The sequence below is a fragment of the Papaver somniferum genome, unplaced genomic scaffold (genome assembly GCF_003573695.1).
Source record: "Papaver somniferum cultivar HN1 unplaced genomic scaffold, ASM357369v1 unplaced-scaffold_99, whole genome shotgun sequence".
NCBI lineage: Eukaryota > Viridiplantae > Streptophyta > Magnoliopsida > Ranunculales > Papaveraceae > Papaver > Papaver somniferum.
In genome coordinates this window covers 5,630,431-5,655,378 of record NW_020653081.1, presented here as the reverse complement: position 1 = coordinate 5,655,378, position 24,948 = coordinate 5,630,431, and the positions used below count along the sequence as shown (strand labels likewise).

General features: G+C 35.6%; 3 protein-coding genes and 1 long non-coding RNA gene across 7 annotated transcripts; 1 reads left to right on the top strand and 3 right to left on the bottom strand.

The window, feature by feature from the left end:
* The first annotated feature begins 787 nt into the window (after nt 1–787).
* LOC113346443 lies at nt 788–4,631 on the top strand. Of its 4 annotated transcripts, none has more exons than XR_003358513.1 (4): nt 788–1,185; nt 1,512–2,404; nt 3,317–3,423; nt 3,488–3,865. It is a non-coding gene; the product is annotated as an uncharacterized LOC113346443 (long non-coding RNA). The 4 variants fall into 4 exon arrangements; XR_003358514.1 differs by having other exon boundaries at nt 793–1,791; nt 1,900–2,404; XR_003358515.1 differs by adding an exon at nt 4,165–4,631 and having other exon boundaries at nt 796–2,404; nt 3,488–3,683.
* Nucleotides 4,632–4,802: 171 nt separating this feature from the next.
* LOC113346442 (chaperone protein dnaJ 10-like) lies at nt 4,803–9,618 on the bottom strand. Its single transcript, XM_026589985.1, has 11 exons — nt 9,338–9,618; nt 9,083–9,216; nt 8,726–8,785; nt 8,446–8,528; nt 8,089–8,242; nt 7,395–7,524; nt 6,681–6,839; nt 6,408–6,586; nt 6,224–6,304; nt 5,682–5,822; nt 4,803–5,185 (listed from the first exon to the last, which is right to left on the bottom strand). The coding sequence occupies exons 2-11, from the start codon at nt 9,167–9,169 to the stop codon at nt 5,105–5,107; spliced, it is 1,155 nt and encodes a 384-aa protein (XP_026445770.1). The 5' UTR covers nt 9,170–9,216; nt 9,338–9,618; the 3' UTR covers nt 4,803–5,104.
* Nucleotides 9,619–9,954: 336 nt separating this feature from the next.
* Nucleotides 9,955–18,675, bottom strand: LOC113346414. Its single transcript, XM_026589947.1, has 11 exons — nt 16,054–18,675; nt 15,617–15,856; nt 14,728–14,857; nt 14,083–14,235; nt 13,632–13,876; nt 13,442–13,511; nt 12,954–13,160; nt 12,009–12,244; nt 11,526–11,604; nt 11,284–11,421; nt 9,955–10,657 (listed from the first exon to the last, which is right to left on the bottom strand). The coding sequence occupies exons 1-11, from the start codon at nt 17,874–17,876 to the stop codon at nt 10,496–10,498; spliced, it is 3,483 nt and encodes a 1,160-aa protein (XP_026445732.1). The 5' UTR covers nt 17,877–18,675; the 3' UTR covers nt 9,955–10,495.
* A 155-nt stretch (nt 18,676–18,830) lies between these two features.
* LOC113346415 (ras-related protein RABC1) lies at nt 18,831–23,313 on the bottom strand. The gene is made up of 7 exons (XM_026589948.1): nt 23,105–23,313; nt 22,251–22,405; nt 20,736–20,804; nt 19,848–19,913; nt 19,578–19,699; nt 19,315–19,443; nt 18,831–19,126 (listed from the first exon to the last, which is right to left on the bottom strand). The coding sequence occupies exons 2-7, from the start codon at nt 22,387–22,389 to the stop codon at nt 19,016–19,018; spliced, it is 636 nt and encodes a 211-aa protein (XP_026445733.1). The 5' UTR covers nt 22,390–22,405; nt 23,105–23,313; the 3' UTR covers nt 18,831–19,015.
* Nucleotides 23,314–24,948: the final 1,635 nt, after the last annotated feature.

Here is a 24,948-nt window from a genome sequence, read left to right as displayed (position 1 = left end):
ATTGATATCTTATTATACTTATTACTTGCATTAACATCCTGTATTAAAAACACATGAATATAAATAAATCAAAGATATTATAAGTTCGAATGGATTGCACTAAATATATAATGTATGAAGTTGTTTTTCTATATAATGTATGATTTTGTTTTTCACTTATCCAAGTATATCATTGGTTTATCATGTATTACAAGTTAATTCAAATATTTATTTATTTTTGGTAGAAAGAGAAGAATGTATAAAAGCTTCATGAAGCAACAAAAAGAAAACAAGTCTACATCAAGTGAAATAATGCATCCAACTGTGGATGGAGCTTGAAAATACAATGTGTCAAAATGCTTTTGGGCTAACATGATATTTAGCTTCAATATAATATATACTAGGATAATTATCAAGTCTATAACAATAACTCTTGTCATGAATACGAGCATAGAGAACCTACACCATATCTACATGTATGAGGCTCCAAAGTACTCTCTTAGTGGTAAACATTTTTTCCCAACATTTAGCAATATCATAAAAACTTAAATTAAAATATTAAAATAAAATCATGTTCCGAAATCGTAGAAAACTCATACGAATATGACAGAATAGATATAGATAAAGAATTAATAGATGTTAAAATCATACCCAAAGTTGAAAGAGATGTGGAGATGAGTTGAGAGTGATAAAGGAGACCAACAAGAGAAATGAATTGAAAGAGATGGAGATGTGAGTTGGAGAGATGAAGGAGATCAGTTGAGAAGGAGACCTAGGGTTTTGGTTCTTTAATTTCCCATCTCTGCGCCCGATGGAAGAAAAAGAAGAAAAAAAATATTTGATATGAAATATTGAGGATATATTTATCAATATGTGTGAGACAGTGATTCGATCCCACGAGTCATGACATTTTCAAACATGACTGTATTCAGTCTGGTTCAGCGGTTTGGTCTGAGCGAGAGGTCGCCTGAGGGCATACAAGAAGAAAAGAAAAGAAAAAACAGTATAATATTAATTTGACTGGGGTGGAGTCAGGAGCTGAGTCGGATACAGATTGCAAGTCAAGTGCAAATAAAGAGTCTGTTAGTTACAGAATCAAAAAGAAAGAAATATATATAATTGAACATAAAGATCGCCAAGCAAAGTTTAGCAGTACCTTAATCTAATACAGCCATCTTACACTACCATGGTGGGGCGAAATTCAATGTCAGTAATAAGGGAAATTATTTTATCTTGGTTTTTCTTCTCTTCTCTTCTTTCATGTGTGTCTTCTACACTGATTCCATTGTGAACGATGAGTCAACAAGATCCGGATCATCTAAGTATTGTTATTGTGAACAGTGAATAAACATGATATACTATTTGCACTTTTTAAGTTTTATCGCCTCCTTTTATCCTCCTAATTTCCATTTATTATTTTGATCGATCAATACTTTATTGTAATTCTTTTTCATTCGCTCTATTTATTTTTGTTTTGTAGTTCTCTTATAGTCCCAGATTAACTTTTGATTCCACAAATCTGTGTTTTACAGGTAAACGATGATGAAGAGCTAAAGGGTCAATAACTCAATATCTTTTGCTCGACAACATGAGGATATATCGTTACTTCAGGATATTTTTGTTTTATAATTTGGATGATTTTTGTATTGCAGATACCATTTGTACCAAGCTGAAGACCAAAAACATTGACGGTTTTTAATATCTTTGATTCATCTAAATCTTCTCAATATGTACCTATTTTTGATTCTCTTGTTTTTTTTCAATCCTACTACTTTTCAGTGCTGCTACTTGCGAAAATGGTATAATATATAGGTGAAGACTTTATTTTTCTTATCATGGCAGAAACTGAATGCAAGTACCTGTTGGTTCTGCTTATTTGAATCTCGCCCATTGATTTTTAATATCCTAATTTTTCTGCAGCAATCCACAGAAGATGATAACCAAAGGAAGTGCAAGACATGTACCTTTTGACGCAAATGGAAAAATTTCTCTACATCTTGATTATATCTCATAATCTCCTTTTAATGCAGTCAAATAGGTATATCTGATTTTGCAACAGTTATCTTTATCATTGTAATGAATGAGGGAGATGTTAATGTGTTGATAATGCACAAAAGATGACTTTGCATTGGGATATTAGTTTGAGGACCTATGGATAAATGAACCCTGACCCTTTTATTGCTCCAATTATGTTCTATTGATTTTTGTGTCCCAATTCTAATTTCAGTGGAAAGGTTAGCTTACTATGTCTATATTCCATTTTTCGGTTAATGTAATTATTGCTGGATTGAGAATTGTATTTGGTTTTTGTCTGGAATATCGAGTTTTCGTGCCCCTGCATCTCAAAGTCTCAGACTCTTGCAAAACTAACAAACGCGCCCAGTTGCAATCAGTTGTTTAGTAGCGTGATGATCACTGTAACCAGGTACGTGTTAATCTTACCCATTCGTACTAATCCTATATGTGGGTATACGGTGCAACGTATGCTTGAATATTCTAGAGATTCGGTTACTTCCACTTATATATCAAAGTCAAGAATCTGGTGCCTCTATTTTGATGGCATCCCTCCATTCAAAAATGTACAACAGGATACTCATTTGATATCTTTTGCTTATGTGTTGTTCCTTCCAAAGTATTCCCTATAGAGTGAAGAGCCTTGATAATTTGTTAAGCAAAAACTTGACCGTGTTCAACTTGAATAAATAATTAAGTTGCTTAAATAATGCATACAATCAACATTCGAAACAACTGCGGTCTTCTTTAGGTGAGATACTGCATATGGCTTTTGGAAGACATGACTTAGTTTCCCATAAATATATTTAGTATCTCAGTTCTGATTTTAACTTATTTATTTTGCGGCAACTTGCTTCATTGTCACGCTATGTTTTTGAAATCTACAGAAGATTTCAACTTGGTTCACTACTTCAATGGATATAACACTGGGTGTAATCGTATTTTGCATATGAGAACATTATCTTTTTTGAAGGAAACTTTGAATTTATTGTCCTTTTGGTTCTTGCAATTGCTTATTTACTTGCACATTTAGCATTTACGTATTAGGATCAGACTTACTTTAGCCATTCCAGACGTATATACATTCACAAATGCTAGAATCCCTGCTACTACTGTGAATACGCATTTTCCACTTATTTTGTCATGTAATGTTGTTAACTCCGTTTCCTCATGTGTATGGTTTATATGAACTAATTTGTTGTAGGTCTTCTGTTCACTTAGGGTTATATAAGGCTCGCGCATATTTAATGATGAGATAACAAAATGATTCACTAACGTGTTAAGTTCACGAAACTTAATGATGTAATGTATACTCATTTTGCAGAATACATGTCTTGCATTTCTATCTTAATGGGCCTTGAGATAATTTCCAATTTGTAGATACCCGAATGCATAATGGAGACTCGAGTATCTTCCTGATGAAACAATTAGGTAAGCAGTGGAACATTAATTACCGGACCATTGAGTTTCAAGCCCTAATTTTTACTTTCGGCAGGTGAAGAAGAATACAAAGAAGATGGGCAGCATTACATGATGGAGATATGTTAGCAGTACTGAAGATGATGAGGATGCCCACCCCAAACAATCGAAAACTGTTCCGATCTCAAAGTATTTGCTTTGGATAGAAGAATTAAATACTAGATGGAAAGGAAGATCTAATCAGTTCCATCTGTTGGTAGGCTCATATTCTGGTACGATTAGCATCTTCAAGTAGCTTTACAGTTTATTCTCCCCTGTATCTTTATTTTTCCAATTTTTCCTTAATAGCATGAGCAAGCAGAAGTCTTAAAATGTTCTCAATGTCTTAAATCCAGAATCCATTACATTCAGATTTATTTACCACTAAAATGAATTGGTAAGACATTTCTGGGAAGATTTTTTTTTTCTTTTTTGCTAGGTAAAAAGTATTATATTAAGAGATGGAACTTACAAATACTGTGATAGGAAATCAGGAACAATTTCCCACCACTCATTACAAGTATTTGTTCTTCTGGGATGTTTAGCCACTTTATCGATAACTGAATTAAAATCTCTACTGAGATGATTAGTTTTAGAAAATGAAAAAGAATCTAACATCACACAACAGTCATCTAAAATGGTACTACTGAACCAAGATAGACAGTTATTTTTATTTTCTAAGTAATCCATAACCTTCTTTGGATCACTATATAGGCTGATGGAGTTCAAGCTCTTGCTACGGGCCCATTTAATGGCTTCAAAAACTGCTAGACTCTCCGCCTCTTCTGCATTCCTTGCTATGCCTCTGACTGCTTTGCACCCCTTGTAATGCCCTGAACCTGTAGTCGTGTAAATACCAATTCCAATATTATTAGTATTTTTATCGAAAGATGCATCACAATGTGATAATACAGTCGCTTGGAAGAGGATGAGTATTCACTGGATTGGAGATACTAGTCAACTGATTATTCACAGAACTATCAGAGGTAATAACTATCTGGGTATTATCCAAAGCCAACGAATTAAAGGTATCATTTCTGGGAAGATTTATTTGCTTAGATTTGGGACAACCAATCTAAGCCCTGCAGAGCACAGGCGCAACAGTTAGTTTAAAGAGTTAATATGTGAAGCACTGAAGGTCAATACAACAGGATTTTGATATCTAAAAAACTTTGGGTTTCTTCTCTGTGTTCTCAATATGCATGGAAGACCAAATATTTTTTTTTTTAAGGGGACGCAACTAGGATGTAAGATTTTCTTTGGGCTTGGAAAATTAGGCCTATTAGTAGAGATTTTGAAAATCAAGGGGTCGCACTTGCGCACCCTTGTTACACATTGGCTCCGCTTCTATGTCTGACGATGATTCTTTTTATATTACATTTGCAAGACATGTTACATGTAGGTTACAACCACCACCTTTTAGTTCTGTATTCCAGCATAAGAGATAAAATGGTCTCTTCGACACCAACTGAAGCAAACGCACGTTCCAACAAGAAAGAAAAAAAAGAAAGAAAAACTAATTTTGGATCCTCATAGGCAGCACCGCGATACCCCAGTTTGCATTTCCAAATCTGAAATTAATCACATGCCTTCGTTGTGAATTTTGATAACTAGGGGCTCCAATGACTTCTACTGGAAAATGCATCTCACAGAACTATTTGCTTTTATAGACAATCTCGTCATCATCCACATCATACGCCGGGTTACAAAGGCATCTGAAGAGTCTGCCAATACCCTGTTTAAGGATTGAACATAATAAACCTCATCAGTAATGTATAAAACTAATGGTCAACAAAACAACCTAATCTTTTCAGAAAGTTTCAGCCCTAGGATCCTGGCAACTTGGATACTTAGAAATGGCTCGAAACTTGTAATGGATAATAAACAAATGCTTCTATGAGGAAACAATGGAGGAACATTCTGTTAATAGTACTAAATCCTCAGACACTTTCCATAAACTAACTGAAGAAGCCGAACTAGAACTCACAAATTCACTATGATAAATAGATACTAATTATAAATTCGCAGCAATCATTAAGGCTTGGCATGTTCTAGTCTTCCACCAAAGTTCTAATTGTCCAGCATTCCAGCAACATCATATCTGATCTCTTAGAGATCAAGTCTTCTCACAAAGAAGATGACTTGGTCACAAGAGAAAAAGAATAGAGAAAAACAACAATAACAGCAAATATATCACAACAATAACAACTATAGAAAACTTCCCGACTTGCCTGAGTGAGCATAGGAGTTCTATATGGAATTGATCGTGGTGAATCCTCTTCGGAACTGCTATCAGAACTGCTATCATCTTCATAAACACTGGAAACATCTTTCGCCTTTGATGATCCACCACTTCGTATATTCTTTCCTCTCTACAAAGATTTACATCACAATATGCTACTATCACAATTGCTCGTAGTACATCAACAGATAATTAGCTAAAAAGTAATCTTCTTATCTCTTTAAAGCACTCATTTGACATCGTATATAGCTTGAGTTTGTGACATGGTTTAACTATTCAGTTTCATTAATCAGGTATATCATCATCTTCTGTTCTAGATTCGTCTAACTAGGACTGATCAATACTCTAAGAAAAACAAACTGCTGGATACAGGAGTCTCGAATACGCACCCCACCCAAGAAATATGAGGGCCTATCACACTAGACTTAGAAATCGGTTCAGAACTACACATTCTCTACTATCATCTACAAAAAAACATAAAAATTACTGTACATTATACTGACTAATTGATAAAAATCCAAAATATTGCACCTGAAATATTTTCCCTAGGATTTTCAGAGCTACTGCACGAGTTCTAAGCTCCTCTTTCTTGATGTTGTTTTCCCTTAACACCTACACCCAATTTGAAGAACACAGATAAAATAAGATAACGCTGGTTCCATTCACAAAATTGTTTAGCAGTTATGCTAATGGAAGTGAAAGAGTTTGAGCTTACCATTTGACAAACATGTAACAGTGTTACTTCAATGTCTACCACATTTAGCTTCCATAATGAATTCATCAGTGTGTCCTTGTTAGACAATATATGGGACTCTAGATGGTTTGTGGGGCCAGTTCCATCCATCTTAAATTGTCGACGCATATCATCTTGCAATTGTAGCAACTGAAAAGCACCTGAACATTTTCCTCAACAAAGTAAGGCCACGCCTTAATGACAATTAAAGGAAAACCTACATGAAATTAGTGCGACGGAACTAAATGCACTCACCTTTTGCTGCCGTGATTTGTGATTTCCAGAAGTGTCCTTTATTGCGCACCCACTCAGCCACAAACGGCACTCCTAAATAAATGGCTTTCTTTCCAAGCTCTTGTGCCGCTTGTCTCTCATATATGTAGCCAATGGTATGTAGAATATCAATCCCCACAGCTGTTTCACAAAACAAGATCAATTGTACAAATTACATTTCCTCTTGTTTATTACTACGTATTTTGCTACATGACATCATTGTCATACTTAGTACTACCCTAATTACCACTGCTAGTCTGACTCTGTCACTAGTTTCATTCAGTATTTCATAATTACCGCTCTAATTATCATGAACAAAATCTTTTGTCATATAAATCAAGTAATGAACAGACACATCTTTCTTATAAGGTATGGTTTTACTTTAATATCTCCATGAAGTTAAAGCAAATTCGATTCTGAAGAAACAATGAAAATGATCCTACCTATCACATTGTCCATGACCGGTATGGTCGCTGAAAAGTAAGTTCACTATAGAAAGGTAAAGAGAAAGTGATACCACGCAGCATCCGTAATGGATATTATTTACGAAAAAAATCTATAACATGGAATTTGATAAATTTATTTGTAAGAATGAATCATGTCTACCAGTCAGTGGCTGTGACTGTGTTTATCAAATAGATTTACCAAAAAGAAGATTTTATTTGAAATAGATGGCTTGCAGTTAGGTTAACTAACCTGTATCAGAAAGTCGTTTCTCTTCCGCTTCAACATGCTGGAAGAACCCCTTTTTGTCACCATGTACATATTGATCAAGAAAATCTCTCAGTAGCCTAGCGAGCTTGTCTTCTCTTTCTCTCTGGACAACCTATGTTCAAGCAGTTGCAAACATAATGAATAAAAAAGCTCAGATCCACTTCCACAAATTCAGGTTTTACAAGAAGGGAAGAGTAAAGAACACAAGTTTTTTCCTACGAAATATTATCAATGCCTATACGAAAGGTTTGAGCGCCCCAAGTGAACTTTTAAACAGCACGTGTAAGTCCATAAATTGCATCAGACCCTTGGTGGAGAAAACACAAAATTACTCTTATCACTATATGTTTAATGGCATATACCCAGTCCACACTCAGACATGCTCATGTGCTTACACTCTAAGAAAGCCAAACCATTCCCATGATATAAGATGCTTCAGCTAATGTTTTCAAATAAAAGCATAGTGCTCTGAATTCTGAGGTAAGAACTTGTCATCACAGAGAGCTTTCAGAAACATAGAAACTTCGACACTTTGCTAAGCCGAGATGCTAAATATTTGCTATACACGCCCGATTATTTAACCTTTACTAAATTTTGCTAACAAAAGAAAAATGACTTACTAAAGAATATTAACCAGCCAAAAGTAGAGAACACCAAAGATTCTGAACATACTTGCCTTCATTCTGTCTTGAATTTTTTCAGCAGTATCGTTTTCACCAGCTAGGTCAGAGGATGCCATTGAAGCGACAGCAACATGTCCAATGTAATCCTCAAACAGTTCACTTCCAAAAAGAAGGGCAAAGACAGCCATAGGATCTAGCATTGTTTCCCTACAAAGACAAGAAATAACAGCTTATAAGGCAAAAACAAATAAAAGTATTATCATTTGTGATCAGACCTAAAAAAAAAGTGAAAAATCACAATGATGCATATTACAAACACTTCCAAGGATCAGAATGCTAAAAGTTGCCAGTAACTCCCAGAAGGCTTTATTTAGTCAGAGAAAAATTGAAGTTCAATATTTTTGGCCTACCTAGATATACAATACTTTCCATTCCGATCATAAGTCTCTCTTTGCGCTGGATCACTCAAAACCTGATAAGCTTCTCCCAGTACCTGTTGCAAAGCTTACACTTGATAAATATTCCAATATACTTGATGAAATTATACACCCTCAAATTGTAAGAGATCAGAAAACTCGCCAAAGAAAAAATTAGTTTCTAGTCATTCTTGTTTAATGAATAGAATGTTGTCACTCATATACACACAAAAAAAAAGGAAGTAGAAAAACAATATAATGTATGCAGATTTACCTGGAATCTTTCAGCAGCTTGAGGATCATTTGGATTTTTATCAGGATGAACTTGCCTTGCCTGCATTAACATTCACAGAAGACCCAAATTAGACACCAATCAATTGCACTAAAGCTTCAAATTCTCATTTATAAAAACACCTCAAATCAACATCAAAAGAAATCAAATATCATAAATCTCCAGCATTGAAACATAAAAGGATGTAAATGAACCAAAAGAAGTCAAAATTCATGAAGCACACACGCAATGTAACAGTAATAAACACAACTATATACACTATTCTCACTCAAATTTCAAATTTAGTACTGAATTCTCTTCAATAAAAATGTAAGATGAGAAAAGAGATTGAGAACATACTTTGAGATAATAAGCTTTACGAATCTCTTCTTCTGAAACAGAAGAAGAAACTCCAAGAACGTCATAATACTCCGTCTCCTTCACCATATTACTCTCACCGAATTCTGATTATCAATTTCTGATCCACACTCCTTCTGCAATGCGAAGTGAATTGCAGAGAGAGAAAGAGAGAGAGAGAGAGAGCGGTACTGATTCAGATATCAAAAAGAAGAAGTGAAAGAAAGTAGAAGAGCGGGGAAAAGAAAGGGGTCGCACCACAAACCCCATTTGAGAAGAGATTGAGAGCCTCCACGAGGGTTTCTCGACTTTCCAGTTCTTCATACCAATAAACAATTGGGACCTCAGAAGCAGAAAGATGGAAAGAAAGGACTTTTCTTTCCATTTTAATGATGACTGCAAATGGAATTATGGATTTTTTTAGTCATGTAGATGGAGTTGAGTGATGAAGCCGAGGAACATAAAGAAATGAAGAGAAAGAAAAAGAGGAAATCTCACTAGTCTCGTTTTTTTACTGTTTAGGGCCTGTCAAAGCCAATCCTTGTTGGGATCTGAAATGGGTTACAAAGTACTGTTCCTGTTTATGTAATGGGATTTTAAGGTGGACAGTTATGCTGGAAAAAAGGAGTCAAGAGGGGCATAAGACAATCGAATGTGAGTTGAGTTGCCGAGACCATGGACTTCTATTCTCATTCCATTTTATCGAGGTACCTCTTGCAATTGGATTGCTGGGACTTTTCTAGGACTCGGGGGTACTCAAATTTAGTCCTTTTTCTGTAATACATTGTTGCTATATCTCTCATTTGAGATATTTTTTCCTCTCATCGATAAAATCAGAACCTGTTGGCCTCAAGAAAAGAAAGAGGAAAGAATCCTTATGTCACAAAATTTAACACTCTATAAAGCATATATTTGAATATAGTTACGCATACAGAGGGAACATTTACAAATGGGACAAACATGTATATATGAATACATACATCAAGGCATTCTCACTTTCACTCTTTCACTGTAAAACTCAAACTCATAACAGTATATGTACAAATGCATAAAATACAAAAACTTGGAAAGAACCACAAAACAAAACCGAAGAACAAAACAAAACTTCTTCTGAACATTCCAAGGGTAACCAGTTTCAAATCTTGCTTCCAATCTGATGCTATAAACACTCGTTCAAACATAATGCTGCTCGTTTCTGTGGTATAAGCAAGTTTTGTTTCAAGGACGCAGACAAAACCCTTTACAAGGTTCGTAATACCTGAGTCAGAACACTACCACTCTCAACCTGCATACCTTTTGACATACACAGTTCAGCGCATTTCACTTGTTACTGTCGTTGCAGTCTGTACAATAAGGAATGACGATACTCGGATAAATATGCTCATTGTTGTTCAGCTTCTCACATTTATGATACAATCATTTTCTTCGCATCTCTTGCCACTGTCTCCTACTACTGCAACTTCTTTCAAATGGGTAACTGTGAACATCTGTTGAAGAAGAAGGCGTTCTTAAATTACTACTGCTTCCATTGCCTCTCTTTTGGGAAAACCTAGTTTCATCTAGATCGTAACGTGAGCGCTGCAAATAGAAAAGATTTAACAGTATTTATCAATGCAAGGTAAAAGACGGTCCCCATTTTGACAAAGAAAGGAAGATCTACGATGCCACAAAAAGTTGTTTAGACATTAAATTTGTTTCGATTTTTGAGGTATTTGAGATAACATATAGCAAGTATAAGCATCCCCAAGTTTAAAATAACCCCTTGCACCGGACATGTCAAATGTACCACACTACATATTTGAGACAGCTAGAAATTGTATTTATCCTGCTGTCTTTCTTTTATTTTTGAGGTGAAATGCTGTGAAGAAAGCAAATCCGGATTGGTCAAGAGTTTTGATGCAGGAGAGTGGACTAGAGTTTGATGCTAATTGAAAATGCATCTAAACAAGCCAAGAACACAATGTCCTGATTTTAGATTGAGCGGCACTAGAAATTTGGAGTTGACTCGCCAATAAAAAAGATAATTATGTCTATGGAAGCTATGGAGGCCTTATAAACTTCGACAAACTGCTACCCAATCAATAACTTGAAGTAACATGGATTTATGGTGGACTAAGTAACTTAAACTGTGGAAAGACCAATGGGATTCAATGCGCCAAATACCTGAGAGAAGCTACACGTGATATATAAGTTAAGTTACAAACCTTGGTAGGGTCTGAAAGTACGGCATAAGCCTCTCCAATCATCTTAAAAAGCCTGTCAGCATCCTTGTAGACTTCTTCAGCAATATCTTTCCAAAGTGCATCATCTCCATTCTCACTCCTTGCTAAGAATTGCCCAGCCTGATAAAAAAAAAATATACATATATATATATTAGCTGGGGTAGGGACAGAATCAGTAACAATACCATGCAATTGATAGAAGACATGAGAGCTACGACAAGGACCTTGTCCGGATGGTGTTTAAGTGCTGCTTTCCGATAGGCCTTCTTAATATCTGAAGCTGTGGCAGATGGTTCAACTCCTCTGCAGTGTCAGAATCACACAAAGTTCAAACATTCCATAGCACTAATGTTATCTTCCTTGCAACCCGGAGTACCACTATTATGTTATTTAATCACATTCCTTTTACTTTACATTATTTGACTTTTCATAAAAAGCATGAGACGAGATTATATATTATCAAATGTCACAATTTCTTTAATCACTTAGTTGTTGGGGAAAACATGTGAAACATCCAAGCATATCTGATTCAAGCATCTCTTTTAATCAACAACATAAACATTAAAAGCTGATTCAGGAAACACATGCAGCGACACAAAACAGATTCTTACAGTTATAACAATTAAAATAAATCCAATTGTAAAAATAAATCCAATTGTAAAGTACATAAAAAAAAATTGTGACAAAAATTGGAGAGAAGCACTTACAAGATGAGATACATATCTAAGGGGACTGCTTTTTTGGCTTCTTCCTCTATGGAGGAAAGTTGCAGACGAGCTTCTGTTAGATCATTCACAGGACTAACTGGTCTGGCTAGAGTCCTAGATCGATTACGATTATCATCCGCTTGCTTTTCAAGGACAGAAATAAGCCTTTGAAGATCCTTAGCCGCTTGCCCATAATCTCTAATCATCTCATGTAGTGCAGCTTTTCTTGATATTGCCTGAAAGGTGTCACGGTAATTAAACCAATGATGACCAACAAAGAGATGCAAATTTTCCCAAATCAAACATTATGGTCTTTCAGTCAAGATTATTCCTCCCTTAGTTACCTCTAAAAGTTTAACCAAGGTACTAAAAATGGTGAATATAAAATATTTTGAAGGGTCATATAAAGGAATATGAAATTTTATAAGAGAGACTATATTTTGAATTTTGAAGCGGGAAGCGTAATAATGCAATAAAGAAGAAAAACATTGAAAAACATTTGTAACTCAGAATATATCTTTTTTGCGCAGCCGATTACCTTAATGGCCACATAGGGATACATTCAAAATGATAGAGAATGAGAATAAACAAAACGTAACCACATAATGTGACTGAGATTTTTTAATAATATAAGCAAACAAGTTCCTGATCAAGAGGAAAAACGTAATATTCAAGCAACCAATGTCTTGGATAACTTAATCCTTAGGGGACTTCATGGTTTTACTTATATCCTAGTACTACTACTCTGGAATATGACTCTCCATTTATAAATGGTGAAATTTGCTAAAGCCGATAACACAGTTAAAGTGTCGATGAGCTTAGACTGTTTCTAGGCCTTCTTCTACTTCCATTTTAAGTATGCATTTCACATGAAATAACTACAAGATGAAAACATTCCTGTTAAGACGTTTTTTTCCCACTCGGGACATGACATAATTGACAAACCTTAGAGTAACTCCCTTCGAGAGCTATTGCTAGAGTGCAATCAGTTATTGCATCAGGAATTTGACCTAAAGCTTTGTATGCAGCAGCCCTATTGCAAAAACATATTGCACCAAAGGGACGTGACTCAATGTTGCATGATAAAGCAGAAGTATAATGTTCAATTGCTTCTGAATGCTTTCCTGATTGAAATGCTTCATTTCCTGCAGCCTGCAATAACAAACAACGTAAACAATTCAAACGCCAAAAGCATACTAGTTCCAGCTACAAAAGAGAACAACTCATTGCATATGGAGCACAACTGAAAGGAAGAACTTAGATAGCTTTAGTTTATTCACTAAATTGGACCTAGGCAAAAACAGCTTAATTAACAATGGAGCTGGTTGAACCTCACAGAAGGAGCATGAAGTTCATACCTGCTGACTGCCGTGGCAATAAAGAATTTGACAAAGAAAAAAAAAACGAACAAAATTTTAAGGATAAAAACATACCTTGTGGCTTAATAGCTCACGCACAATTGGAAGTAATGAATTTGATGAATCCATAGTCTTGCTCTCAAACCTGGCCAGTTTTCTTAACCTTAGAATTCAAACTTCAAATACATGGGGGAAAAAAGGGCCCTGATTAATTAAAATGAAACATAACTAACACTAAACCAAGCACATAAAAAGCAAATATTACTCCTCTGCAGCAGATCCTGCTAGCTCTAGCTTCTCAAGATATTCGAGTGATTCTTCAAGCCGTCCAAGATAAAAATATGATAGTGAAATCAAGCGCCACCGCCATAGCCTTGCAGGAGAGGTCTTATTTGCTTTGGCATGACCCAAATTTTTTAACTTACTATCAGCACTTACTGAAGCACAATTGACCTCCGCAGAACTCAGAGATTGCTCACACATCTGGACCACTTCTTCATACTTTCTCAACTATGAGACAATGGAACACAATTTAGTGACAATTTATTTATTTTATTTATTATTCTGCAGAAGGATGTTTATATAATTCAAATACTCAAGCAGATACCAGGTCGCAATCATATTTCAAGAACCAAGAGTAATTGAAAGATCAATAAATCATTAGGTCATCACTTTAAGAAAATTGTTGCAAATATTTTGATTACAGAAGCACATACCATGAATAAGGCCTCCCCCTTCATTTCAAACAATTTTTCTGAGTAGGGACTTATTGGCAAAGCCTCGGATATTTGCTGCAGTACATGTTCCGCATCACTGGGTGTTCTCCGTTGCAAAAGATCGGCACAAGACCCTATCAACTCTTCAACTTGCTGAGAATCAGAAAAGACCATTCAGTCAGACATACTGCTTCATCTCAAGTCTTGAAGAATACCAGAATATGAAATAAGAATGAACTACTCACAAACTGAAGTTATATCCAAATATGGGAGATCAAATATTGGTCCCTTTTTTATGTTTGAGAATTAAAAAAAAAAAAATTTATGTGCGGTCCATATCAATGTTTTACCATAGAGTTTTCTTACCAATAAACCTTCTACTTAAAGAACCTTATGGTTGATGAACTGTTTCTTAAAACCTATAAAATACAATTACCTAAACCAAATCGTTGACCCACTATGCCAAAATAGGGATACCATGTGATGAATATCGAACATTACAAATCTGTTTAACTTCTTATCTCATGATATCAATCAAGTACAAATGCTTAGGGTATGAACTGTAAAAGATGGCATAAACAAGAAGAAATATTACTAGTTATAAAGATGATCACCGTGGTCTATAAATAAAGATCAAAGCACTACCTGGGTTTTCTCTAGTCCATTAGAAGCTTCGGTCATAACTTTTTGGTCCAGAGATACTTCAGCTCCTGAGTGCAGGCACCTCTTAAAATACTTCAATGCATCTTCAGTTTCACCCAATGCAAGATGACAACTGGAAAATAACAAAAGTAAATATAAGAATCAGTAAGAACTTGTCAAATGTTAATCACAAAGAGAACTTCAGACGGGAACTTAAAGATTATACTTTTCTAAGTTTGAGACTGTGAGTTTGTGATAAACATTCAGTAGTAAAATAGAAAATTTAAAAAGAAGAGTTAAAATGCACAACAAGATCTAGCTAATGCAGTCAATATTGTTTTTGGGAAACTCCACTTGCTGCCAATTGGTTTTCAATTGATAAATTACCACACACTCAACATGTTGCAAGAGCAGATCCATACATGGCTGGCCCGAACAGCCACCTGTTCCACGCCAGCCAATAAAAATATCCCATGTGTTGGGCTTGAGGGTCTAACTAATCCAATCTATAATGATCCTTGGTCAATTTGATCAAACGAAATTGTTTAAGTTGGTTTCCCCCAAATGTTGGGAGCTAACAAATAGATCCTTGCTTCTGTGAGTTTAGGATAAATGCGAAAGCCCAAGAATGACATAAAAAAACATCATGGAGGATTTTATTGTGTCATCATTCACTGAATGATAATTAAAAAAGATAGCCCAAGATATTGGATAAGGAAAATATGGCAGTGCTTCTCCCTGTTTCAACCTACACTACTAAATTGAAGCTTGTCAGCACGAATAGAATTTAATGACACATGAAAACCAAGTTTGTTTGACATCAGTGCAAAATGAAATAAAATCATTCGAGAAACCAAAATGGGCAAGGAAAATAACCTAAAAGAACTCTTACTTTGCAGCTCTAACAAGAACTTTAAGAAAGCTGGGGTTTAAAATAGAAGCCATTGTATAGTCTCCCAGTGCTTCTCTCATTCTTCCTGAAGACATTCTTGCTGCTGCACGGTTGCTATAGCACATTGCCAAAGCCTTAAGCAAGCTTTCAGAGGTCTCGCTTGTAGAAATACAGTTCACCCCACGTGTATAGTAGTCCTCAGCTTTCGATAGATCACCATTTGCATAAGCCTTGTTTCCCCTGATGTAAACCCGTAACTATTAATTGCGAACATGGCCAAAAAATATATATTAAGACTCCAGATTAATACACAAAGACTGCAATCAGAACGATGCCAACTTTACCACCAATTGAAATTATAACGATGAAGTGATAACGTTAGAATTCTAAATTCAAGTCAAAGAATGAGCATTAAGAAAACTATTATATCAAAGCACCTGAGCCGCCACTTCTCACAGGCCTCTTTGGTAGCTGCGATTGCAGAAACTGTGGAGACAAAACCTCCTTGGTTGACTATTAATTTACCAGCTTGACTTGTAGTATCTTCTGTGCTTGGAGTAATAGGCAAATGCCCCTTCTGAGCCAGCTCCGGACCCAGTGGAAAAGAACCATTACCAACTCCAGAAATAGGAACTGAAGGAAACGGGAGCTGAATTGGCGCAATTGAAGTATTATAATATGAATCTTGACCGCTACCCATCTTTGTTTGACTTTTCTTTCTACTAAATTGGCGCTTCATCACTGATAATTGCTCTTGCGTAGAATTTGAAGCAGCGAAGGTAAAGTTGGCATTACCAACACCCTCTAAACGAGAAGCTAGAAAGGGCCCTTGCCTTCCTTCGCTTGCTTGTGCCTCTAAATTCGAAGCTATACCAGTTTCAGTTTCTGAACTAGCAGAAGTGGAATCATTGTTAACAACAAACTTGTCAGCTCTTGATGACCCCAAACCACCATCTTCAGATTCTGCTGCAGATTCAAACTCTTCCAAAGAACTTCGTGAAGAATGCTGCCTCTCAACATGATTCCTGAACTCTTCCTCGTCCACTTCTCTGTGTTCGGTAATATCTTCTTTCATATTCAAGCTCTGTGAAGGATTTGCATTTGTTGATGATGATACACAACTGCCATCAAGATTGAAGTACTTATCTGACCGCACAGAACCTAACCCTGAAAACTGATAGCGAGACGTTGCTGCTGATATATCTTCAAAAGGAGTACATCTCACAGGCGAATGACAAAATCCCATACCAGGTGACAGAGGGGTATCTTGCAAACTGTTTTCATTTGAGAAACTGTGCTTTATGCCCCACTGTTGGACGGGGGCCATCAGTGGCATAACCTTTCCTCCTCTACCCTTCTTCTTTGAACTAACATTCTTCTTAGATGACCCCACTTTTGTACTAAATTCCAAGTTTTTACCTGGCCCAATAAGAGTAGGATTAGATATACCATGCGATGTATCCTTCGTTAGAATTCCAGAAAACGGAAATCTGCTTTCTTTATCAGGCAAATAACCAGAATCTCCAACCCCATTTTTCACATTCGGCACTTTCGTTAGCTCTTCAGGGGTTGCCAACTTACTTTCTGTGGATCTGCCAAAAGAACCAGCACTGCTGTGATTAGCTCCAAGAGCATGACTACTGTTCTCACCAAATTTAATGCTAGAGTTGTAGTTTTTCTCCAATCCATCACCATTGCCAGAGCCTTCATTCTTAATACTTCCTCCAAAGACGAATCCTGGTTTCTTGTCATTGTCATGAAAAGTAGGTCTTATAATCTTCTCAGCTGCACCACCAGTCTCTGCATTGGCATCGTCTATGTTCAGCTCTTTTATCTTATCTGGTAGCTTTCTAGTCTTTTCTTCATTTTCACCAAAAGCAATGACTTTACTTGTAGTGCCTCCAAAGACAAAATTAGCATTATGACCGGAGCTGCTGAAAGTCTTGGTAGCATCGGATTCTTTCCCAGTCTTCTCAGCATCATCACCTACCCTATAGGTCTCTGCTGTGTTCAACTTCCCTACTTCATTTTGGAGATTACTAAAAACTGGCTTTCCATCTACACCATAACTTTTCTCACTGTTAATACTTTTACCTAGATAAGGAAAAATGCTATGCAACTTCCTCAAATCCTCTGGGAACAATGTCCCAACATTTGCCCCGAAATCACCACTACTCTTCCTAGAATTCAAGGATGTACCCGGACTACTACTCCAATTAGCTCCAAAGACGAAACCACCATCTTCAGAATTGCATTCCATCCTATCAGAATCCCCTACACCTGATATATAATCTAACCTCTAGCTCATGTTCTTTAGGATTTGAGCTCTCGTTGCGTTCATCACACATTTTAGTACTATTATCGAATTCAAATTAGGCGTAAACACGGAATATGGGATTGCAATCTATATGGTAGACACAGATGTAAGCCAAGATATGATTTAGTGAAAGAAAATAGAAGCTCTTACCAATATCCCAATGATTTAATGCATTTGCATTTGAATAAATTTCTTCTTCCACCTTCTTGTCCAATCCCTATTAGATGACCGTGATCAGATTCAATGAAGAGAAAGATCTGATTATGCCAACATTTCAAACTGTTAGGGTTAATAAATAATAGTGATCAGATCATTAATCTGGAAATTCATTGAGAATGATCAAGAAGAAGAATAATGAATTTTTGAGGGGTTTTTCGTTTGACTTTGGTTGATGGTATCTTCTGGGATAAGTTTATCTATTTTCAGGAAAAGATTGTTGATTTTCATCTGGACGGAGAAAGAAAAGACGAGGTAGTTTATGAATAAATGAAATGGAAATGGAAATGAAAAACTTATTTATTATTAGGATTTATTTACAACTACTTCTCATCTGCCCTGCCCTTTTTGGCTCCACGGTTAACATTTGCCTTCTTTGTTTAAAGTTTTCAACTTCTCCTTCATTAAGGTATTTAACTTTGCTTTCATAATTTATCATCCTCAGGTAAAACGGTAGTTAAAGTGTTTAATCAGGCAGCTTATTTCATTTGTAATGGGCTAATAGAGACGTGAAATGAATAATAGGTTTTATCTTTATCCTCTTTGTGGGACTCCGACACTTCTTTTTCAAGATAGGACCAAATGGCGAAGTCTCGACAAGTCGTATAGGACCAAATCGCGGCTCCATCCTTGGATCGGTGGACATTATCACGAATAAAGGGAAAAAGCCAAATGCCAAAGTGAAAGCAAACCCACCAACCAATCAGTTTTAGCACATAAATAAATAAACACACAAATAGTACTAGAATTTGCTATGGCTAATATTGTTTTCATAGTGATTTTTTTCTTCTTTCTTTTTGATAGTGAATTTACATCAGACGTAGAATGCCTCTTCTTGATAGGAGTAACATGCCATTGGAACAACTTCAGCAACAACCACTTGCTGATGCTGCATCAGTTTGTGGTGGCTTCTGTTTAAAGATGTTCTTCTTTCCACCTGCTGAACCTTCAGCTACAAGGCTTGGTGTATCCAAAATCTGCATTATCAAGTTCATATATGAGTATCAACTATCATCCATCACCAATATAACTAACCAACCACGCCTTAGAAAAATGCAAAACATAGAATCGATAATTTAGAAACAGTTCCAACTATTTCAAATTATTCTTAATACAATCTTATTCACAGTAAACGGGAACACAAAAACGTGGGTTATTTCCATACCTTTAGAACAAGCTCCTCGAAACATTGCTCCACATTCACTCGAGTCTTTGCACTACACTCAAGAAAAAGGCATCCATACTCCCTTGCGAAGTCAATTCCTTCTTTTTTAGTAACTACCCTTTCACTTTCCTGGTAATACAGCAACGATATAAATACTAGTCACTTTAAAATGGAAAATATCTGTCATGTCTTTGGAGAAATGAAATTAATAGATGAAATGAGATAAGAGGAACAATGCATCTCGACATATCCTAAATATCTACCTTGTCAACTTTGTTCCCCACAAGCATTTTGATGCAGTCTTGATTAGTGGAGTAGAGATCAATTTCCTTAGCCCATACATCAGCAAGATTTGTGAATGTATCTCGCCTGGTTACATCATAAACTGCAATTAAACCAAAAAAGAACAACTGTTTAGATAAAATGAAACGTTTAACTGTTCTCACTTGTCACGTAGGTATCGTATTCAAGCAACAGAAACTAACTACAAGTACTCTAAGAAGACGACAGAATATCTGAACAATTGGTTATACCTAGTATGACTCCTTGTGCTCCTCTATAATACGAACTAGTCAGCGTTCTAAATCGTTCCTGTCCAGCTACATAGTTAAAAGAAAAGCACCTTTATCAGTTAAACTATAATATCAGCAGTTGTCCAACGAAAATAAAAGGAAACACATAATTTCAAGTTCTTTTTTGCATTTATTAAAAAGAAAAACAAACAAGACCCTGCAACAATATTCCAATAGGTATGTCAGACATCTCACACTGTATCAGCAATTCTCTTAAAGAACCATACAAAAACATGAACAGTATCATCAACGTGAATCCAATTTCTGTTTCTTACAATTATAGTCCTTTAAAATCATGACTATAACTACGTATTAGAACCGAAATCTCCAGTACATGCTGAACAAAAAGCTCACAAGGGGAAAAAAACAACCTAACAAGGAAAATAAAGTAAATTACTTCGTGATATTACAAGGTAACCACGTGAGATGTATGACCTACTAGAATGCATGCTACTTAACAGCTGTGATATTTATGGACTAAAATAACAATGAACATGGTATTACTAGAGCAAGTGGATTGCATATTTGTAGTTAAATCAATACTAAGTACCAACAGTCCCTTCTATGTCTGAGTGAATGAACTAGCATACGAAGTAACAAAAGGTGAAGCTCAAGTTTAATTTTTGTAGCAAAGCAAACAAGTATAATTAATTACAATAAAGTATCTTATTATCAAAAATGAAAATTAGACAGTGTTCTACACAAATAACACAATTTAGTAGTAAATTACAATTATACAACGAGTTCCATTTTTTGGTATAACAATTTCATAATTTTTTTTTAATAATTACATATCAATTAGAGTCCTTAATATACAATATAAAACCGAACGTGAGCACACAAATGTACCTGTATCCCATATTGCAAGCTTCAACTTTTTCCCTCCAAGAGTAACTAACTTTACTTTGAAGTCCACACCTACGAAGAAGAGATAACAGCAGATTGGGATATCAAAAAACAGAAGACAGCAATGACTGAAAAGTATTGATGGTATTCTTATACTAAATCTCAATTTAGTGTAACCATAGGTTTCATAAACTATTTTATTCAATCCAATATGTTGCGGAACTTTTCACGAACTATGTTTTAGGAATGGTTGCAGAAGCATGTAACTTAGTGTGTTGGTCTTGGTCTTATATAATGCTGAGCATACTATGTTTCAGGGTTTTTATAGATAAAGAATACTGATAAGCTTGAGCAGGCTCAATAGATGCTAAAAGAGTGAGTTTTTCATACGGGTATGAATAAATGTAGCCAATACTGCAAGGAATAGACATTTGCTGACAAACCTTTAACCATCAAAGGAAGTCCCTGATAATGATCGTTGAGTTGTGTCATAGTGCAAGATCTTACCTATCAGCTTGACGCACACATTTAAGGCATTGAATCAAACAAGCATATTGGTCGGCTAGTTGTGCATGGCTTTATGCATTTGCCTTTCCATGTAGGCATATGCATTTTGTAACGACCATGGAGTCATGGACGAATAGACACTTTTTAAAAACTGTGTAATGTGTAAAAGCCACTCTGCTCAGAGCACTTTGCATATTAAAAGGAGAATGCAATAACTGCAAAGGAACTGAGGATGAATTTAAATGGACTCATTATACGGCATTCAACGTCAGGAAATCGTTCTATTTATACCCTTGAACTTGGTAAGACCTTGTATGGTGACTTGAAGTTCTGGAATTATTTATTTTTCTGATGTAGAAAGTTCTGGATAAAAATGGTGGAGCCAGCCACTAATTAGAGAATGACCTCTAGTTCAAAATTTCAATATCCGTCAACGGGAGAAACTTAATTTGTCAAAAATAAATACGAACACACCTCCAAAACCAATTACAAACACGGAGTGCAAGTCTAACTACCTACAGTAGTAAGTTCCATTAGAACATAACGTAAGACAATAAGCTCAAAAATAGTTCAAAAGACAACGTCGAAAGTGTCACTTTAACAATATGACCCAATGGTAGCCCTTTCGTTGCAGTGGATCCACCACTCATGCGCACAACAGCAATGCATGTGGCCCAAATGTTAAAAGTGATGGCTAATCAGATGCATTATGCCAGATACTCTTCATATCAAGCTAACTATTGCAAAGCTGCTTATTCAAAGATTTTTTCTTTTTAAGTATGATATAGATGTGACACAAAGTACTAAAGCAGAACTAGACAAATACCCAATCACTGTTTATAAGATAATCAAAATTCAACATAAATTTTGGTTGCATATGGATACAAACATCAAGACCTATTGGCAATAGCTGCATAACGCGATTTTCAAGTCCCCGAGAAATCTGGACCCAGAGAGTATACTATCTTGAAGTCTTGATTGCAAAAACAAGTACATGCGAACTGAGCTTACCAATTGTGGGAGAAAGATCTTCGAAGGTGTCAGATGTAAAACTGAGAAGAAGACTACTCTTCCCCACTCCAGAATCTCCAATCATCAACAACTTGAATAAATAATCAAAATCTGGCTGGCTTGAATTGGATAGAGCCATTGAACTCACCCTTTTTCTATGAAACAAAAAGAACAAAAAAGTTGTCAGTGAAATCTAACTTAAGCCCACATAAAAAAGACAGGGCGCCTCAATAGTACAAGAAAACGATAAAAACGTGTGCACATTGCCATTGCACCATGATAAAGACGTTAATCCTTATGACGAGTTTGTTTTTCCGTTAGAAGTCCACCATATTCAACTAATTCATTGCAATTCTATGGTATAGTGGCTTCAGAAAGCTGTTTGCCTCCTTCAAACACCTAAAGATTTGTTATCTAATATACAAGACATCCTAGGTCATTTGATTTCCATTCTTATTAAAATCATTCCGGAAACAAAATTTATACCAAATTACAGAAATTCTCTCAAAATGTGGATTCCACAACATCAAAAAACTCCTTAACCCTAAATGATTTAGGGAAGTCTTACCCCGAGGTCAAAAACACCTTAAAAAAAATATCTCAATGCTATTTGATCTACAATATTGTTCAAAATATTCTGGTGACGCGATCTAAGAAGATCGAAGGATAGAACAATTATGCTGAAAACAATTTCAATAAAAATAATAATATTTAACTATAGACATGGATAAACATCACAAAAAAAAATTAGATACGCAAATTTTAAGGTTGTACCACTGAATCATAGGGTTTTGGTTCAAACTCAAATGGTTTTATCGAATAACAATTTCAAATATCCGAAAGATAAATCTTACCTTTGTCACTGTATTTGCAACGATGGGGAGAAGCTAACGTAACGTTTTTATGAGGTGAGAAATGAAAACCCTAAATTGGATGGAGAATTATTAGACTGGATAATTTTTTGTGGAACGAAGATCGAAGAAGAAGAAAGGGCAGAGAATTGCATCCGAAGTAAAGAAAAGAAAGAAAACTTTTTTAATAAAGTCTGTGCCGCTGAAACATAAACGAATCTCGGTCTACCGACTTAAATCTAACCCAGGGCCCCGGTCTGTGATGGGTACCGTTTGCTCTGTTAGCTGTATTGCCACGTGTACATGACTCGGTTCGGTTTTTGCTCAAATCAGAATAAAACCATACTACTACTTTTATTTTGTTTTCTAAACCAATATACCGTTAAACTATTTTATTTTATTTTCTTAACCAATACCGTAGCATTAAACAAGGGTTTCGGTTTTTAGTTCATCATCGGATTCCGTTTTTACCGTTCGGTTTCGGTTTATCATTATTTTGTCAGTTACATGTAATTGACAGTTAAATATAGAAAAAAAAATACACAAAAAAATAAATAAAAAGTTAAATATAGTTACAGAAACATTACACATTAAACTAAATTTAATTAAATATAGACTTTATAGATTACATCTGCGATTAAGATTAAATATAGTTAACCTAAGGTAGATCTAACAGTTGATGTTAATTACATCAAAACTAATCGGTTTACTACTGGTATTTCGTCTGGCTTTTACAAAACCGAAACCATTACTCTCCATTTATCTTGTTAAACCAAAACCAATCATTAGTGAATGGCTCGGTTCGCTTTTCTCCTAATCGATTTGGTAGGGTTCGGTTTTAGCGGATAAACGTTACCATTTACAGATTAGTCACGACTCTCGCGGTTTCCATCTTGATTAGAAAGTACTCCCTGTTAGAGCATTGCTCATTCGAACTCGCATGCGTTGCTATCTCAAGCATGTTTGTCAATGTTAGTGATCAAAACTATAAGTCTTGATTTCTAACATATTTATAGATGTCTTAGACTAGGACATGGATAGTGTAGTTGAGCTTAGATCTCTCAGCGTTCATCATTTGAAGACGAAGAATTACTAAGGGGAGCTTGTGGAACTTCATCAGCAAAAGGTATGTGGAGACTTAAACTCATCTATCACTTGGAAAGTATATTTCTACTCTATCTCCTATATTGAGACATAAGTCGTGTTACGATATAGTTTTCTATTATACATATTTGAGATTTCGAGCGAGTTTATCTCGCTTATATATTTCTCGAAATATGTGTTTGCAAGATTTCGCTTTAGCCATCTTCATCTTACATTCGTGACGAAAGTCCGAATAAGATCATATGAAAATTGTCGAGTTACATCTAACATGGTTTGTGTGATACAATCATTTGGTGTAGCCTTGGAATGTTTCATTATGATAATTTCAATAACTTGAAAATCGCTTTGACGAAAAATAGCTTGTGAACAACAACTATATAACGTCCTGTAAGAAAGTTTCAATGATTGAAATTAAGAGTTGATGACATAACCATCTTTGGATATAAGCATATATAGTGTGTTCGCACATTACTGTATAAATCCATAAACCGGGAGCCAAGTATATGCATATATGTATATACGAAATTGGTGAAGGAGACAACATAAGTATGCGTACCCGTACGCATACTGGTAGAATTTTCCGAACCGAAAATATCTGTTGTGTTTAAGAATTACAAACTCTAAACTAGTCAGCTTAAGTATGCATACCCGTACGCATACTGGAGGGAGTTTTTGAACCGAAAATATCTGCTGAGTTTGGGAATTAGAAACTCCTAAACTAGTCACCTTAAGTATGCGTACCC

What these genes read in the sequence shown, in the direction of transcription:
- LOC113346414 (XM_026589947.1), bottom strand. Translation starts at nt 17,876, where the DNA reads ATGGAATGCAATTCTGAAGATGGTGGTTTCGTCTTTGGAGCTAATTGG. An exon ending in ATGGACTAGAGAAAACCCAG is followed by an intron (nt 14,236 to 14,727) that starts GTAGTGCTTTGA and finishes TCTGATTCTCAG; the next exon opens with CAAGTTGAAGAGTTGATAGG. An exon ending in AGGGGGAGGCCTTATTCATG is followed by an intron (nt 13,877 to 14,082) that starts GTATGTGCTTCT and finishes ATTGTCTCATAG; the next exon opens with TTGAGAAAGTATGAAGAAGT.
- LOC113346415 (XM_026589948.1), bottom strand. Translation starts at nt 22,389, where the DNA reads ATGGCTCTATCCAATTCAAGCCAGCCAGATTTTGATTATTTATTCAAG. An exon ending in GCTTGCAATATGGGATACAG is followed by an intron (nt 19,914 to 20,735) that starts GTACATTTGTGT and finishes TTAACTATGTAG; the next exon opens with CTGGACAGGAACGATTTAGA. An exon ending in AGCACAAGGAGTCATACTAG is followed by an intron (nt 19,700 to 19,847) that starts GTATAACCAATT and finishes GTTTAATTGCAG; the next exon opens with TTTATGATGTAACCAGGCGA.
- LOC113346442 (XM_026589985.1), bottom strand. Translation starts at nt 9,169, where the DNA reads ATGGTGAAGGAGACGGAGTATTATGACGTTCTTGGAGTTTCTTCTTCT. An exon ending in AAATTCAAGACAGAATGAAG is followed by an intron (nt 7,525 to 8,088) that starts GCAAGTATGTTC and finishes GCTTGAACATAG; the next exon opens with GTTGTCCAGAGAGAAAGAGA. An exon ending in GAAACGACTTTCTGATACAG is followed by an intron (nt 6,840 to 7,394) that starts GTTAGTTAACCT and finishes TTTGTGAAACAG; the next exon opens with CTGTGGGGATTGATATTCTA.